General features: G+C 38.5%; 1 protein-coding gene across 1 annotated transcript in view; it reads right to left on the reverse strand.

Moving 5' to 3' along the window:
* The window catches only part of ZNF536 (zinc finger protein 536), a 290,297-nt gene that overhangs the window by 123,546 nt on the left and 147,731 nt on the right, over positions 1-19,020 (reverse strand). The window contains exon 7 of the mRNA XM_058813538.1: positions 3,804-3,956. Within this exon, the coding sequence (XP_058669521.1) occupies positions 3,804-3,956 (153 nt within the window). The remainder of the gene's footprint in view (positions 1-3,803; positions 3,957-19,020) is intronic.

The following is a 19,020-nucleotide window of genomic DNA, read 5'->3' on the forward strand; positions in this document are numbered from 1 at the left end:
TTTTTACTGTATTTCATCAGTTCATCTAAGCATGGTTTAAAATTGGCTAGTCAAATTTCCAAGGGAAAATGCAGTAACACTGTAAATGCATATAATACATCTAATATATGCTAGATGTGTGTCACACGTATCGTAACAGACTCTCAGTCAATGGATGCAGCCCTGCCAAGCTTTTTCTTCCTATTCATCTCTTTCTTAGGTTCCTTCTGTTTAGCACAATCCAAACCATCTTTCCTTTGCTCATGCACATTATCCTTATTTCTTTACTCAAGGGATTTAATTTTGTCTGTCATACTGGGAATATACCTGAGCATTTAATGACAGCACAAACCCAAACTGGTCTATGCCTGCAGTGGCTTCTGAGGGCTAATGCAAGGAGCAAGGAGGTGTTGGAGCCAATCTGAAACCAGCTCCTACATAATGTGTCCCCTATTAAAGGCAGCACATGAGGAATTTTAATGTCTCACACTTAACTGTTCCTGCACAGCCCAAAGGTCAAGGCAGGCAATGTAAACCCCACACCACTTACTGTGTTTCAGGAGGGCTGGAAGTGCTCAGGAACATAAAGCTGAGCTGAATGCTCAGCTCCTTGAATGAAGGGACCTTAAGTTGCTGCCTCCAGTGGGGCAAAATGACAGCTCTAGAAGCACCTGCACATGGCATAATTTAGGTCTGAGATACTCAGATGGTTTTATTTTTCACAAAATCTGAGCATCTCTGAGATTTTTGTGTTGTAACCTTCTCAGCTGTATGAGAAGCTGGTATGTGTTTTATATCAAGGAGGCTGGCTCCCAAAGTGACCAGGCACTGCTGTGCACAGCCACACTGTGCTCCTGTCCCTGCCTCTCCTCCCAGAGGGTTTGTGTGAGCTGGGAGGGCAGCACAGCCCATCTCTGGCACTGCTCAGCATCCAGAACTCATCTAAGAGGGCATGAAGAGCTCTGTCTGTCCTCTCTAAGACCCAAGGCTCACAAGTATTTTGGCCTGAAAATCCTCCCTCTCCCCATTCAGGGCTCTCCCAGGGAATTGTCTCACCCATTAACTGTTTTTAGAGCAAGAAAGAGGAGAAAATGTTTTCACATAATTATGCCCTTTTCCTCTTACCTCATGGGAGCAATCAGAAATCATAACTTACTATCTTCCCCTTAAAGCTCTTCCTCCCTGAACATCACTGAGCTAGATAAGAAAAATCCTCTACATTTGTGTTGGGACAAAACTGAGTATGCTAAATAAAACTTTGATTTGTGTTTTTTTCACCTTATTATGTGATAGCAAACTACACAGAAACCAGGGCTCAGTTTGGAGTAGGTTGCAAGCATGAAACATCCAACAGAAAAAAAGAAGCAACCCAAGCCACTGCCTAATTCTTCAAAAACAGAGCACAGCTTCCTCCTCTTGTGCAAGTTTAAGGTGCTTTTGCAGCTTTTTTGGGCCAATTGCCACAGAAGCACCTCCTGGCTGGATCAGGCTTTGGGTCTGCTCTTGGCATGAGCACCAAACCCAGGCAGTCGCGTGCCTCCAAACACACAGATGTTCGAAGGAACCCGACTTGTGCCGAGCTGCTTGAGCTCATCTCTAACAAACAGGTGCTGTGAGAACAAGAACAGTAATTGAGTTAATGTAGTGGAGAAATACAGTAAAGTGTTTTTTATCAGTCAGTTATATGATCCAGGCATATAATAAAGACAGAGTGTGACATAAAAGGCAGGAAACTGTCCCTGAGAAGTATGAGCTAACCAATATTTGTTTAATAACTGGTATCTATTGCATCATTTCCACTTACTGCAAAGCAACTTAGTTTTGATTTAATAACTCTAGTAATTTGCCAATTTACATTTTTATATTATTTATTAGGATTATTTTTAATATGTAAAACATTGCTTCACTTAAACATACTCTTGTCATTATTTACAAATACTTTGTTCTCAACCTAATGGAAATTGATCTTTACCTATTTTAAAATTATAATGATTTTTAAATACATTGTAAATGTTGTTTCCATAGTTTCTTTAAAAAAATTTTTTATATTATACAGTTTATTTTTTTCATGTTTTAATTTTCTTTAGTCAGTATTAATATGCAATTTTAATGGAATATTTCCATTGTAATTAATTTACTTTCCATTAGTTCTAAGGCACAAATACCAAGTGTATAATCACTGCCATGTTTAACATAAGAACAAAGTGCTTACTATATAATAAAACAAAATGAAGAGATGGGTAACCTCATATCACTTTGAAGAATTTTTTTTTTTTGCCTCTTAAATACTAAAATTGTTAAACTCTTTAAACTTCAGAGTTACAGTATTATTTTCCAATAAAATAAATACAATTTCTTTACTTTTACTACATTGGAGACCACACAAATAGGGTTTTCACTGGGTTTCTTCTTCCTCCCCCCCACAAGCTCAACACAACAGAGAAAAATATTCCTGCCCTAAATAGTTTGCAATCCAATCAGACAAAACTACATTAGAGTGCCAAATTTTAAATAAAGTTTAAATTTTAAAAGTGTATTACACTTCTGCAAAAAAGAAAGAACAGAAATACAGTGAACAAATTTTCCCATTTAAAAAATGACATTTTTTCCTTTAAATAATTTTAAATTTCTATTTTTCAAAATCAGGCCTCACATTCACAAACCCAACATTAATTATTATGCACGCACATAGGAGAAACATCACTGCTGATTTTGGGAAGGGAGGGAAACATTGTTTATCTGGTACTTCAGTGAAATAAAAATTAAAAGTGAAGATTTTCAAGTAGGAGGTATAACTGGAATTTATTTCTTCATGCAATTATTTTACCTTCCTATTAGGAAAGTAGCAGTAAAATTCTGAAATTCAATAAAATAGTTTAAAAAGAAAATTAAAATTATGGGGCCTATTATGTCTGTTTCCAAAAAGAAGTATCCCAAATCTCAAGTTTTAAATACTCTCCTAAGGCCTACCATGACAATTAACACTGGGAAGAAAACAGGATCCTATTGACCATATACTGAATTTCAAATGATGTCAACAGGACCTGAGGATTACAACATTTTATGTCAGAATTTAATTATGGATAAAGTCATACTGTGTCTCTACGTGGACCTTGCCATGCATGTAGGTACTTCAAAGCAAATGAAATATTAAAATTTGAATGGAGTGGCTCAAAGTAACTAGTATTGAGAGCAGTCCTCTCAGTGAGAGAAATACCAAAAGAAAGTGAGTGTCCAGCCCAGTAGCAAATCTCTGTAGGGTAAAATGCTGGCATTGTTACTGAAATAAAATATGGGAAATTTTACCATGGTGCAAAGCACGATAAGTTTTATCACTTACAAGTACTAATTCATGTGAGTTCTAGTGGGGAGAAAAAAAAGCAGATCTGTGAAGCTGATGCATTCATATGAACAGTGAGAGGTTAAAAATGAGCATGCTAAATGGAACAAAAATAGTAACTGAGGAAAACATACAGAATCCCTAAGCAGATGCTAAGGAAGGCCTTTGAAGCAGTTAGTATAACTAAGTCTGAAACCAATAGGCTTATGCCTATTGAAGGACAAGGGTAATTGAAGGAAACAGTGATGAAGCAGGGAAGGAGACAGAAATAACCTCAACTGGGAAAAGATGATTCTATTAAAGTGGTCTTTATCCAACAACACATTCCTTGTGCTTTTATTTAAGACTGTCATACATCTTTCTCAAAAGACTTTCTCCAGCTAATAAGTCCCAATCTACAGTGGGAATTGAGGCTCCCAGGCACAATTTGTGTTAACCCACGCACACGAGGCTCGTGCCGGCAGTGCTCACGTGCTCCTCTCACCTGTGTGTATTCTCAAGTGGACCTTTAAGTGGTGGGATGTTCTGAAAGTTTTTCCACAGTATGGGCAGTCTTTCATGGCAGAACCAAGGCTCCTGTCTCTCAGTAAAGCTGGCTGCTGGACTCCTACAGATCTCCCAGCTTCTTCTCCAATGTCTGCAACACAGAAATGTTCTCACATCACTTCAGCACATGTCAGAAGTTGTTCTCACTAAAACTGCTAACACAACACAAAGTTAAACATGTCAATACTACACCTGTCTATTTCATTCTTTAAAACTGACAGAATGCTGACAATTCATGTATTTTCTTGTTATTGTCTTAAATTATTTCATCTTTCCCATCATGATTTTAAGCAGCATATGGTACCTTTATATACTGAATTATACAAGAAAAGAAACAGCTGTGTCAGCAGCTGGTTTGATTTCTTCTTTTGCTTAGTTCCTATTAATTTTTTCTCCAAAAGTTTGAGATTGTTGTTTTGTTGAATCTATTTATTTATAAGTATTGTGAAAACCTGTAGGCTTTTAGAGGGAAAAAGTTTGCACCAGTATAATAAAACCTCTTAAAACAAGAAAATTGCAGTGACAGGGGGTCCAACAGCACTGACAGGATCCACATGCAAAGCTAACCAACTTCCTCTGCAACATCTCAGCAGTGGAATTACAACAGGCTACCCAGAGAGTGCCCTAATATCATGAGAAAAACAATGAAAAAATTGGTCAGATGAGAGGGAACTCCATCTCCCTCTCAGCCACAGCTCCTGCATTTTCTCCTTCAGAGTTCACAGCTACACTTACTCTTTGCATCATAACACAATGGGTGAGACTCCAGGACAGCTCTTCTCTCTCCTGATATAAAGAAACAGTCATTTCAGCCATCTTGAGCAAGCTGCTTTTATCCAAGCAGGCAAGGAATAAAATAACTTACAAAAGACTGACATAAAAATTGCAAAAAAAAAAATGTAGGGCATTAAAAAAAAGTCATTATTCAAATCACACAAGGCTCATCCATCATCTTGTACATAGAGGGTCATGTAATATCACTGTAAGCATCAATTCAGTATCACTACAAGCACCAGTGCATGATGTCACCAAAACCATGGCAAATGTTGAGGCTGTGACCCAGATTGACACTCCTGGCATGTCAGGAGCAGCACACATGGACACAGCATCACACCCTGTGCAGAGTTGAGCTATCTGGGTTAGATCCAGGTGGGGAGCACAGAGTTAAAACCTGCATGCAGAGTCTTGATTATTTCAACCATGAACCACTGACTAAAAATGTTCTGTCTTTACCCATTTGATATGTAACTAAAGCTGTCAGGAAACATAGTGCAGTTTACACAGCATTGCCTTTTAAAAGGAAGTAATGGGACAAAAGAAAGACTTAAATATTTGGCTCTAATAAAATGTATTCTCACAGTAGCAGAGACCCAAATACCATGTTTCTGGAAAAGGTAACACTAACAGGCATTTCAGTATGTATTATGAAATGGTTCCTCTAAACTATTTTGTTTAAAGCTGAAAGAATGAGATGATAGAGCTATTAAATACACACACACACATATATATATGCATATGTGTGTATATATATATATATATATATGCTTATCTCAGTCATGTATGTAATCAAGCTATTACTACTTTTCAAAATGTAAATCTGATAGTTTTCACATCCCATTCTTGTTTAACATTTTCTGACTGTTCTCAGACTGCAGAGTTAAAGCATAATATTTAAGTTAGAAAGCCAGTAAATGTCATTTTGCATTATCTTCAAGTACATAAAGTTGCATGCTATAGGAGTCTATTTTGTCTTTGTGAGTCTAGGAAAACATACATAGGTGCTAGCCTATAATTCCAATATCCCTAAAGAGTTTAGATTTTCTCTGTTTTTACTCCTCAAAAGTTGTATATAATTATGGCTTAAGCTTCTTTGGGAAAAAAAAAAGAAAAAGAATTCCTGAGTGCAAAAAGATTTTTCTGAAGTGCAAAACACAGAATGCATGATGATAAATTGCAGGATTTTATTTTGATTTTCAATAAATACGATATGAGCATTATAGATAAATATATAGATAAACTTAACAAGCCACTCAGGAGGAATTTACAGAATAAGTCTACTAGCTATGTTTTGCTACATGTCACTCTAAATGATGGCCTGTTATCCATTTGCCTTTTATCTTTCTATCTAGAATATGTGTGGCCCAATAAAAAAGAATAAATTTGTAAGATGAACAGCTCTCTTTGCAGATTTAAGAGTCTAATTTTCACTTTGCACAAAATTGAATTTTTTCAAGGGAGCAAGACGATGGAGTTTACTCTAGCACTAATCCCTCTGAAAAGGCAAACTGAAAACAACAATGAAGCAAAGAAAGATGTGGGTGGTCTGAAGAGTTCTCTTTTAGATTTAAGTAGACATACAGTAGATAGCTCCAAAGGCTTTGCTCCAACAGGGGCCTTACCTTGAAGAATTTTTCTTCCCACAGTGAAAGCATTCCTAAGACTTTAAAGCTGGGCTGAGGGGTTTTCTTTTGAATTCCTCTGCCTACAAAGCCCACCGAAGCGCTGGAGGCCATCGCTACCTGAATGAGCAGCTTTACATCCAAGCTCTTTTATTCCCAACAATGAAAAGATATGTTCAAGGCTGCCGACTCTCCCCATCAAATGCTAACCCAGCTTCTTACCAGGGCCCCATTTTGCCACATTGTACCTCTTTGTCAAAGCACTTAAGTTTAAAATGTGCTTAACTTTAAAATGTGTTTAAGTCGCGCTGACTCTGCTACTGAGGTTTTCTTATATCGAGTCTCTCAGAAGTGATCTGTGGAAACTTAGGATGAAAAAAGAAGAGACTGACAAGAAAAAAGTTAAGAAGCAAACTGAAGAATACAGACTATGCCAGCATCAGAATATGTGGGGAATGAAAAATCCTCAGCTGTACCAATAATCATGTATTCTACACCTCTGATGTCCCCCTTCTCCTGTAATTGAAAGCGCCTTCAAAAGCAGAAAGTCTCAGCTCTGTTAAATTGTGAAAAAATATAGCAAAAAGTAATTTTATAGATCTGCAGAACTAGGATTGGCCTCCACAAATTTATTTATGATTTACTCAGGATTTTAGCTTTGGTTTTGGGGGCTTCTCAATTCTGAGGATAAAAGATCAGGAAGGAAAGAGAACAGTTACTTATCTTCCAGCCATTGTGGTTCCCTGATTTATGTGGTCTATATGATGTGCACTTGATGCACGTGGGATTACACTGCTTTTTTTACTATCCATTTCCATTATAGGCAGGTCAGCATCCTGAATATCTTCCTGCCCATCCCAACCTTTCCTGATTAAAGTGCAGGAAATAAGAGACTAAAGTATGATATAGAAGTACATGCTGGATGTGAGACTACCCAACCTTGCCTCTGAACTTACTTTCGCTGAGCTTTCCTTTCACTTTGTGTCTGTTCACAGCAAAAGTCCTGGACAGAAATGTGAAAAGCAACATTCAGTTCTAAATATGAAACTGGTTTATGGCCAGTCTATGGACAAGGAACAGCTGAGAGTCCCCAGCTGCTCTGTGTGCTGTACCTGCTGGGCAGGCACAGAGCGCTCCCTGACACGGGACAGAGGAATTCAGCCACAGAGCAGCTTCTGGGGAGGTATGACAGGGACATCTCTTGCACACCATGCTGTGCCCATGTTCTCATGGGGTAAATGCCAGGAAAGAAAGGTCACTTCAACATCTACATCAGAAGGTGGAGATTAACTGCATAACCAAAGAGCCAATTTGGCCAAAATGTGAGCAAATTGATTTGGCATGCAGACTGAATAAAAATTAACCAGTCCATAAGATCAGTATTTGAGGCATTGCCCTTCTTCAGACAGATGCCCATTTCTCAGGAGAGAAGGGCCTAAAAGCCACCACTCCTCATCTAGCAGGGAAATCAGGCTGGTTCCACACAGGCAGAAAGTTTCCACAGAGACACATAATCCCAACAAACAGTTCTGGAGCCAGGAGCACTTCTACAGTAGAAGGTTAAAAGAAAGTGAGAAAAACACCAGTGAATTATTTTTTCACAGTCAATATCTTACTGCTGGTTATCAGAAATGGTCCAGCCAGAAACGAACCATGGCCATGGCCAGCAGTGCCCTCAGCACACAGATGCAGATGCCACAGAGGAGAAATGCCAGCTTCAGTGCATGTTGCCAGAAAAGAAAAGACAAACTTAGATGGACAGTGAGTCTCTGTACTCAAAGCAGATTCTATCTAGGCAGTCATATAAAGAGCAAAAGGAAACAAATTCTTTGACATTTCTGTATATATTCTGTATGACTGGTCCACCTGTCTGGAATGAGCCCATAAACATGATTAGAAAAGGGTGGATTGCTTTTGTAAAAAGAAACCTGTTTATAAAAAGAAATCTGCTTTTGTAAAAAGAAAACTGTTTTCACTTGGTTAGGCAGCAGCACTTACTTCAGTCATGATAGCAATCAAATTCTGAAAGGAACATCTACTTATATGTGCCACAAATTTCACCAGAGTACTTATTTGCTGTGGGTATGTGAAGGTGCAGGGATTCACAAAGAGGTGCTTTAATGTTCAAAAGAGCTAAATTGAAGCCCTCATGAAGGCTAAATCATCAGGGAAGTCAGTTGGAATTTGTCAACATAAGGTTTGCCAAATTAGCCAAAAACAGACAATCACATGGAAAAGGTAATCAACTCACAAAATAGGTAATCAGTCTTACAAGTATGTGTTTGGTCTTGCACAATTTTCAAAACTATTAAAGAACCCTTTGAAAATGTGACCAGAAGCCTTTAAAGCTGCACATAATCCCAGGTTTTCATATATTTCTGAAATTCAGAATATTTGTAGTTGTTCAAATCTGCCTGTTAATGAAACTTGGTGCAACGAGAAGTGGTAGTGACCACAGCTATTTTTTGATGACCCATAAAACACCCAGATTAGCCCATCTTGTGGCAGGAAATCCAATGTCAAGAAAGGAGTTAGAAGATATTTAGTGTGTTAATCCTGTCACTGCTGTCAGCTCCTTGCAAGTATGCCTGAACTCAACCACCTCATTCCCTGGGAAGCAACATAGAATATGCCAAGTTTCTTAGAAAACATGCTCTACATTTCTTGCCCATTCCTAAGAGAAAGCCTTAATAATACTGAAAATAGTGAAAAATAGGAATATAATTAGGGATATAATTAATCATATTTTTCTAGCTACCTGAAGTAGCTTCAATTAGTATCATCCCATGTAAGTGAGAACAGAATCTGGCCCTGTGCTCATAATTTGAAATTAGAACCCTATTAGCGGATGTCACTACACTTTTTTGCTAGTGAAGTTCATGGTTTAAAATGAAAGTTTCTAATATTACTAAATATTACAGTTATATTTTAGGCCTCCGGAAAGAGTTGCTAATGTCTTAGGTCAGGAACAACTTGCTGCCTCTATTGTTTCATCAAGGATTTAGGTTTTATAATGACCATATAAGGGAATCTTAAACTGTTTCTATGGATTGGCAGAGAATTTGTTTAAACACAGAGCTATTTTAGAAGAGAATTGGAAAGGAGTACTACTAGTGAGAAAACAGCATTCACATTGTTTGTATTATTAGAAATAAAGATTATACAAAGGTTCCACTGGTAAATAAAAAGATACCACGTCTGAGATGAGAATTCCCTCTTTGCCCTCTGAACCACACAAACAAATGCACAAACTGCCCTGCCTCTGTTAACAATTAGTCACTGGCAGAGTTAAACTAAAAACACAGTCGAAATGAAACTGAAGTAAAAGGCCCAGAACCATTTGTACAAGGAAAGATTGCAGATTGTAGAAAGGAGCAAATGGCAGCCACAGGCAGCACCCTGGCCTGCAGGGAGTAGCTGGGTGCTGTTTCAAGCCCAACAGGGAGACAAAATATTGTAAGGAATTTCTTAGTAACCGGTGATACACACACACCTTAAGCCCACTCCTGGAACACCACACACTTGAAGACTGGTGGTTTTCACACCCCATGGGTTCAAAACACTTTCATGGCAATACTGCATGTATGCAGTGCTGGTTATAGCTTAATACTTTTCATTGTGGTACTCTGAGACACATGCAAAATCTGTATATACAGCACAGAGAGACATTGATGGAACACTTCAACAAAATTAAGATTTTGTTAATCATAAAATGTTTTCTTATCCTCTTTTCATTCCAATCAAATTCCCTATAGAGGTTTTTTTAGCAGTTCTTAGCAGTTTTACTTCTCAATTTTTTCTAAAATTTTAAAACCTTTTAAGATAATCAGAGATCAAACACAGTTTCTGAGTACATCATTTTAGCTGTTTCATTTCTTTGAAGAACCGTGTGACCGAAAGACATAGAAACTCAGATTTAGCACTTAAAAAACAGAGTTGTTTACTCACCATTAGCTGACAGAGCTCAGTTTTGACCAAAAATTGAGCATGGTGAAGAAAAAATATTTTTTGAGAGAATATTTTCTATGTGAGACCTCTTTAACTGTTTTGTTTTGGGTTTTATTTTAAGAAAGGAGACATCTTAAGCACCTTACAATATCTTTCGTTTAACAGTTGGCACAAGGAAACTCCCAGATGAACACTGGCCTGTGTCTTTCTCTTTAACCAGCTGAGTGATCCAAGCTTTTAATAAAGCTGTTCCAATTATTGTAAAAGTCATCTAGTACCTTATAGCCACAAATATTGACAGTTTATTGCACAAAGCATTCATGGCATTTGAAGGTCACATCATACATAATACATACACTTTTATAAAAGTGTCTGGAACAAAGAGATACATGATCAGCAATTACATCTTACCATTCGAGGGTATGATTTTATACTTATTGAAAATGAAATACTATAAGAAATGCAAATTGTTAATAAAACACAAAATAGTTCATTTTCTGTATTTATTGTTTTATTAATCAGCAGTACCAAGTTCAGTTGTATAAAATCAATGGAATGCCATTCATGCCTCAAGAAGATTACAGTTAAATATCATTATCCTGCAAACCATCACACCTATTCTTAGCTCAGAATGAGAAGAAGTAAGGTTCAAATTTTAATCTCACTACTGTACACCTCTCCAGCCCTACTGAGTTCAGTGTAATTTCAACTCTTACATTTGAGTCAGGACTTCACCTTATTGTTACAATATTAGTTTTGATAAAACTGAATTGGAATAAAACTTGAAAGAGTGCTAAAGATTTTTTTTTTCTTAATATATGGACATGCATGCATGTCAAACTTCTTCACCCTCTTCCATGCCCCCTGACTTAAGGCCATTCTAAAAACCACATACACCTGCCCAAATGGTGTAATTAAAAGTTAAAAGTTTCAATTTATTCAGTCAGACCTGTGCACAGTCCTTAAATAAATTCAACGGACAGAAAAACACAGAGCAGAGTCATGAATTGCTTGTTTTTGGTTAGAGTCTTCACTTGTTTGATGTTACTGCTAGCTCCTGGAACCTCTAGCTACCCAATGAGAGCTGGCTAGAGGCAAATGGCCATGGATCTCTACATTGTTCCCCACTACACTATTACCCCAACACCATTTTTAGCAGTTTGTTTCAAAATTGCAGAATACAAAGTCTTCTCTCCAAAGCCCTTAACATGCAAACTCTTCCACCATCCAACCCCTTCACTGGTTTTACAGATCTGCCACTCCAAAACCATGACCTTGAAATCCCACTTCCTTAGCCTGACTGTTTGGCTGAAAGCACTTCCCATCCCAAATCACCGAGTTTGTCAGATGTTTGTCATGAAATTCCACTAGACTTGTGTTATCTTTCCACAGGAAAATAGGAGGCATAGAAGTGAATGTACTTTGCCATTTTTCAGAATGTCATTTATCTAGCTAGTGCTAAGTCTTGCTTCCTTCAGAAGAGCACCTGAGCTGCCAGTGCACCCTGTTGTACTCCTCTCTCCATAATGTGTGTCTTCACATGCAAAGCAGCTTTGGACCTTTTGGACCAGCAAAATGGGGCTTAAATACATATTCATGGATCTTTCCTTGGTCTTTTGCCAATGGTCTTTGCCATCTATCCTCAAAATTTACTTCAGTGTCCAATTATGCTTCTGATAGCAAGGTTATCTCCCAAACCTTTCATATGACATACTTCACACGGTTTACCCCTCCCTTTCTTAAAACAAGCTTAGAATATTCTGGAACTTTACCAAAAGTTAGTGTGAATAGTACCCTGTGATTTTCAGCAGTTTTCTTACCCAAACCCTTGACTCACCTGGCTTCTCTTTGATCCTGTCACCTGAATTTGAAATGGGCACTTGATTACTGACCAGGGAGCACAAAGTCTTTCCAAACTTCATACAGATTGTATACTGCTTTTGGACAGAATTCCAGTGGGGAATCCAAGCACAGAGGCTATCCAACTGGACCATTTTTTGGATTTGTATGTGTTATTTGTAGGCAGGTGTTCAGGTACCAGATGGCCTTAAAACCCATACTACTCAGGTTATAGCAGCTTCTACAAGCTGTCTGCATCATATTCCCATCTCTGAGATTTGAGAGAGGCTACATGAAGCTTGATAAACACTTTTACCTAGCATTGCTCTCCTGATGCCAAGGCTAGATCAGATATCCAATTTGGGAGAGTTGCCTTACAGTCCCTCTTTAATTAAGTACTCCTGATCTCCCACTCCTGGGATGGATTGCTACTGCTGATTAAGCTCCAGAAGTAGGGATCTGTGGAGGCAATTTCATGAGGGAGAAAATGAAGTTGCTAGCTAATCAACTAAAATAACCATTAAGTGGACTTCTGTGAATGAATATGTTGCCTTCTCCTTGCTTCCATACTTGCCCTGTTTCTTCCACGTTGGGAGCTCTACAACCCCACAAACCAGAGGGGTAAGGGCTACTTCACCATCACCTCTATCTCGTTCCTAAAACACTTGTGGGACAAACAGGACCATTTGGTACAGGCTACACTATGAAGGAAATCTAAGATGGTATCAGTACACCATAGGAAAAATAACAAATCTGGGTGGAAGAGAGCTCTGTTGAATCTTTTTTCTCTAAGTTCTTCTCATCTTCCCAAAAACGCATTCTCTCAGACTATAAGTACAAATTAACACCCATCTCTTTGTAGTTTTCTAAATCCATTGATATTTTAAAAAATCTTTTCAGTACTTGCATAGAAATAATTATTAATTACACTAGCCAACTTTCACCCTCAGTTTCTGGGTTAAAAAAAATCCAAAAAACAAACAAATATTTTTTTTCAAGGGAGAACCACAGACCTGCCTTCATTATAAGTAGCTCTCAGGGTACCAGGTATCATTGGGTAAGTTCTTGCATGCTATTTTTTAAGAAAACCCTTTTTCATTGTTATTATCTTATCACAGAGTGGAAAAATCAGCACAGAAGTGCCAGTAGCAGGTCATCAGATTTTATAAAAATTCATTCTACTAAAGAAAAGGATGAATTTTTTTTAATGTCACAGGAATGTCTTTCTGTAGACACTGGCAAGGAAAAAAAAACCAAAAAAACCAAAAGAATCAGGCATGTAAAAAGAACTATAGAGGTAGCTAAATTACTAATTTCCCCCTCAACAAATTGAGAAAGAATTAAAGACTCTCATTCCATTTACAGATTACTGATTAGAGAGGTGCTGACAGAGTCTCTAAAGAGTGAATAATGTCATGGTGTGTGTTACAACATTTGGACTATGATGAGAGGCTTTTCCAGTATCTGTATTTTCTTACATTTAACTTTCCAGTGCTCCTTTCAAACTAAATGACCACTTTGAGGTAATATAAATACTTTTGTAAATAATTTTTCTCCCATTTAACTTCTTTGGTACAAGCCACTTGAGGATAATTTCCAACTTCTTTATCCATTTCACAAAAAAAAAAAAAAAAAAAAAGCTGTTTTTGAATAAATACTTACAAGCAACTCTAAACTGCTGAATCTACTTTACTAGCACCCTTTTTCTATAAATAAAATATGTTAATTACATGAGTTTTGCTGTAATGGAAAAATATTGATTTAATTCATTACATTAAGTCTTGAGAAGGGATCCTTTAACTCTTTGGTATAGGTTTTTTCCTCATTGTTTTAACAGTATACTGTGAGAATACTGAGAACATGATATTATCTGAAAGAACTCATTAATTTTTTTATACTAATGTATCTCAAAATGTATTACTAGGTCAACTCATATCCATGTTTTGTAAAATAGCCTTAATGTACATGGATACCATAAAATGATATTTGTGGGTGTGCTGGTTTTGCATTTGGGCTATAAAAATTCTGAAATGCTGCCTATGGAGCTGATCTATCAATAACCCAGTTTTCCTCTTCTACTATGAAAATATAATTTTTTTTCATCTGAACTACTCTAGTCAAAAAAAAAAAAAAAAAGAAAAAAAAGAAAAAATATTTTGAATGCTGTGCTCTGATTTAGCTGAGCTTGTGGCAATAACTGGTTTAGGCATAGGCTTCAGTATGCTGGAATGATCCTGAAACTAATTTTGCATGTGTTGGAGTTGGACTGTGGCCATGCACGTCAGTATGCTGGAACAGAGTTATCTAAATCCTGAGCCTTATTTTACATGTGCTGGTGTTGGACTGCGGCCCTGCAATCTTTTAGGTCTCCATCTGTAGCTATCAAAGCCAGGGTGTGCCCAGGCACTCGCTACTGCTCGCTGCCTTCCTCGCACAGCAAAGCTCCAGGCTCGCCCTCCCGCACACTGGGGTCACTGGGAGCCCGTCAGAGCCCTGGCTGGGCCCAGCAGCCTCTCTCCAAAGCCTCTCTGCAGCCACGGCCAGCCTTTTGCAGGGCACCTCACTAGGATCCTAGGTGCTTATCAAGTCCCACACCAGTGATGAGAAATACCAACCTCTTGGACAGATGTTTCTCAGATTCAGCACATTAATTCCTTTCTCAATACCAGGTAAAACAGCCCTCTCATTTTTCAGCGAGCTATGGAGACCACAGTGCCACCACTGATGGAAGACCCTTCCGACTTTCCCAGCCTGAATGTTTTCCTTTCAGCCCTCAGCTAAAGGAATTTGAAGCCTAGAAAGTCTAGTCCAAAGGCTGGTGATTGTTTACTTCTGGGGAAATGGACAAGAAAAGATCAGGCACTTGGAGGCCACAATAAAGAAACCCAGGCTGTGCACCAATCTGGAGCACCAGCACAGAGGCAGGAATGGGGACTGAGCAAAGCAAAGTCACTGTACAAGGTCCTTATCATCCCAAGGTGAACTGGTAACCTCCAGGAACATACAGGCTGATGGCAGCAACGTACAAAGTTTTTGCAAGCTGCTTATTTACAGCTCCTCCACATTAATCCACCAGTAAATACATATTTTAACCCATCAGAAGCACCTATAAAATTAGGAGACAATCCAGACTGGCTTGATTTGCAAACACATTTCCCTGCCACAAATTCTGTCTCTATGGAGCCCAGCAAGCTGGAGAAACAACTTCACACTAAGGTCAAAATTAGAAATTTGAATGAAGATCAGGCATTCTTCCCTGGCTGGACAGACAGAAGTTACCTTACTGTCTGCCTCAGAGACAGAGAGACTTATTTTAGAAGAAGGATAGTGTTCTATCTCTTAACTTATTAGCAATGCACTTTCTTCAAATTCCAACAGCAAAAGAAATTCAAAACCCAGGTAGTCTGCATGCACGGAAGCACCTTTTGTTTAATAAATAATTCAACCATGTATTCCTTTTTAATTTAAAAACGGTCTGACTGAACAGTCAACAGAGTGAACTAAAGTTGGCAAAATACAGTGTTGAAAAATTAAAAAGTGTATTCAAGGCCGTATTCATTTGCTTCACTTCTCATATACTGGAGAGACAGGCTGTGCTGAAGTTCTAGCTTTTTTCTTTTTCTTTTAAATTATACACATTCAGTCACATGATGCTCACTTGCCTTTGAAAGCTGCCTTGCCCTGGAATTAGTCTTTCTCTCTTTCTGTTACTAGTACAGCAGCTGCTGCTCCTCTACCTCATGAACATCATCAGAAATTCAGCCAAAATGTTCACACGAGCTCCTCTCCCATGCCTGTGAGGGCCAGACTTAAACTATCCACCATCTTGGAAGGCGGAAATGCTGTAAAACCTTCTGGAAATATTCAGATCATCATCAGATTGATGGCCCCACATATCAATAAGTGTACAGTGAGGTACAGGAAACATATCTGGCAGCAAAAATCTGCAGATACTGATGCACTGAAATCCATCCCAGGACTGAGTTTGTAACACACTGTCGCAAATGAGTACAAATACTTGGGATCAGTTGAGTGCATTTGGTGCTCACTTACTCTCTTGAAGACAGCCAAAACATATAGCACTATCTTAAATATAAATTTACAGGCTCACTTTTGTAAAATAAAATTCTTAGCAGTAAGTAGTTGAGAATAAGAAAGAAAACTGCTAATGGAGTCAACTCTTACCCAGCCTTCTGTACCACAGTTTCAAATAACTTCTTGAATCTTGGAGCAGACAGAAAGGAAAAAGTAATTCTGTGGTTAAACCTCCTTATTTCAGATTTCTGGAGATGAATCTGCTCCCCCATACATCCCAAAGCTGATGCAGGTACTTAATGGTTTCCTAACCCATCCCAGCCTTTAAGGCTCTGCTCTGCTGAGGGTTTGGCTCCCATCACTCTGAATGGCTTTCCCATGTTTTTCATTCTTTCTGATCAGCAAAGACCTTCTGGAGCAAAGACCATTCTGTAACCATCAACAGCCACCAACACGAAATTCCAAGGCTGATAATGCTCAGATGACATTAAATGCTGACACAAGGGAATCTTATCTCAGAGAGGTCAGATATGCAGGAAAGAAGATCCTTATTGGGAAGGAGAATAGAGGAAACCTAACCCTTACAAAGTAATGTTGCCTTTACAGAAAATGACTTGGCAATAAGATCGTTCAAAGTGGACATATTTGTTTAAAACTCATGTTAGACCCTCTGGATGACAGAAATGAGACACATTTAGGAGACAGAAGTTTCACAAGTGCATCCTGACTATTGCACATCTTCTGGAGGAAGAGCAGGCTTTCTTCAAATTTTCACTATTCTGAGCACTAGCAAAATTTCCTGCAGTAAATAGGATGAAAACAGCAACCAGACCAGATAAATTTGTACAGATAGGAAAATTTCAACAACTTCCATTGCTCTGACAAATCACCTATGAATGATATGTCCAAAATGTATCTCTAAATCTGACAATGTATGAACAAATGCATCAGTATAACTACAGAGATTTAGACACAACTCCTCCCCTGCAAGTCAGAGAATCCTCAGGTTCTAATTTTGGCTGATTATTGGCTTGCACTGAGACTCTCTGCAATAAGCACCATGTCAGAGAACAGCCTGATTTAAACCCTGGGAATGCAGGCTCCTGCATTTGTGCAGACACACGTTTCCATGCCTTTTCAGGATGGCAGTGGTGGGAGCCACTCCAACAGCCTGGCAAGCCCACACAGAATTTGGTACATGACAAACTGGCTTGCACCAGATCACATTTGAAAGCTGTCTACAGTGGGACTGGCCAACCTAGCAAAGTCATGCATGGGGTTGAAGAAAGGTGAATGGCAGCATTAACTGGTCAAATGAAACTTAAATAATTCTAACAATTCTACTAGTACTGGGTCTTTTCTGGCTGCAAATTTTACAGATATGTGTCCAGTCATGAGGGTCATAGCTGCTTGCTTCATAAAAGAGATTCTCTTGACTAACTAGGCAGTGGAGCTTGCTGACAGATGCTGAAATTTTATAATAAGGGTGGACAAACAAACAGTATCTCCCTGCTGCTGCCATTTTTTTATCATAAAACTGCAGGAGAGCAGCACTGTGCATTTAAAACAAACAATGATGGGAAGATGCAACTTCAGAAAGGCAGCTCAGATACCAGACAGACACTGAGGAGTGTTGCAGGTCAGTGGAACTGATTTCAGAAAAGAATTGCTGGATAGTCCATCATCTGCAGTACTGCTCCAGTGAGTGCTGTTCACCAAGCAGCAACACACTTCCTCTCTGTGTTCTAGGGTTCTTTTCAATTAATATTTGTTTTAGTTATGTTGAATCACTGCTCATCTACGAAGATATTATTTGATTTTAAAAAAGAAAAAAATCCTTTCTTCTTGGTTACATTTTCACATGGGTTTTTTGAAGTAGGAGAGTAAACACACAGTCCCTATGATGGCAATTTCCATTCATAGTTTGACAACTAAATGTTGCGATGTTACTTGAAACTCCTGCCTCTTATCTTTCAATTTTTCTTTAGGGAAAAACAGCACAGAAATATACCCTGCCATCTATTTGAAAAGATGCAGATATAATCCACCTATGATGATGCAATTTTTGGAACTAAGACTGTGATCCAAAACAGCAGTCTGATCTACATTTTAACCACAGCTATTGCAATACATAAAATCAAACACCGTGATTCTCCACATATCTATATTTATTCTGAAAATGCTTTGCAAGACTTCTGCCTGAGAATGCTTTACATAAGTAATCATTATTGAAAAGTTTCCCTGAAAAATATGTATCTTAAGACTGTAGAATCATAGGTAGGTGGGAATATGCATCCAGATCTTTCCATCTGTGCAGAATTTGCTGGCCATCAAGTGTTTAAATATCTGAGGGTCTTCTGATGGCAGACAACCAGCACCATAAGATCAGCTAGGGGCAGCTGGCTGTCAACATCACAGGAAAACTCATCTCTGGCATGGCCAGGGACTTTGTTCAGCATGGCCATCTGAGGCAGCAGCGGCAAACCAACCTGTCCCACAGAGCCAGGGTGTGCAGGGAGCTGTACACTGACAGTGTGGGAAATGATGGCACTCATCTGAGTCCTGCAAGGGACCACACCCTGTAGAGGAGCTGTACTTCAACAGCTTGGACAGTTTCAGCATGTCTGTCTGCACCCCAACAAATGCAAAGGCTTTCTCTCAAAACAGATTTTCATTAAATCACACCACCAAGCCCTCCCCCATAAAAAAACAGAGTGAGATTTTGCAGAAGTTCAAAGAAGAATTCTCTCACTCAACAAATTTGCTGCATTTTTAGTACTCAGACTACTTAATTGTTTCAAACGGTCAATCTGATCACACTGAGCAAAGAAAGTCCCTCAGGATAATGGTTTTGCTTAAAGTTGGATTTTGCCTCTAATACTTGAGTTAGAACTTGTTTCTTGTAGCAAAAAGCCATCAAAAGGGTTAAGCAGG

The sequence above is a fragment of the Ammospiza caudacuta genome, chromosome 13 (assembly GCF_027887145.1).
Source record: "Ammospiza caudacuta isolate bAmmCau1 chromosome 13, bAmmCau1.pri, whole genome shotgun sequence".
Lineage (NCBI taxonomy): Eukaryota > Metazoa > Chordata > Aves > Passeriformes > Passerellidae > Ammospiza > Ammospiza caudacuta.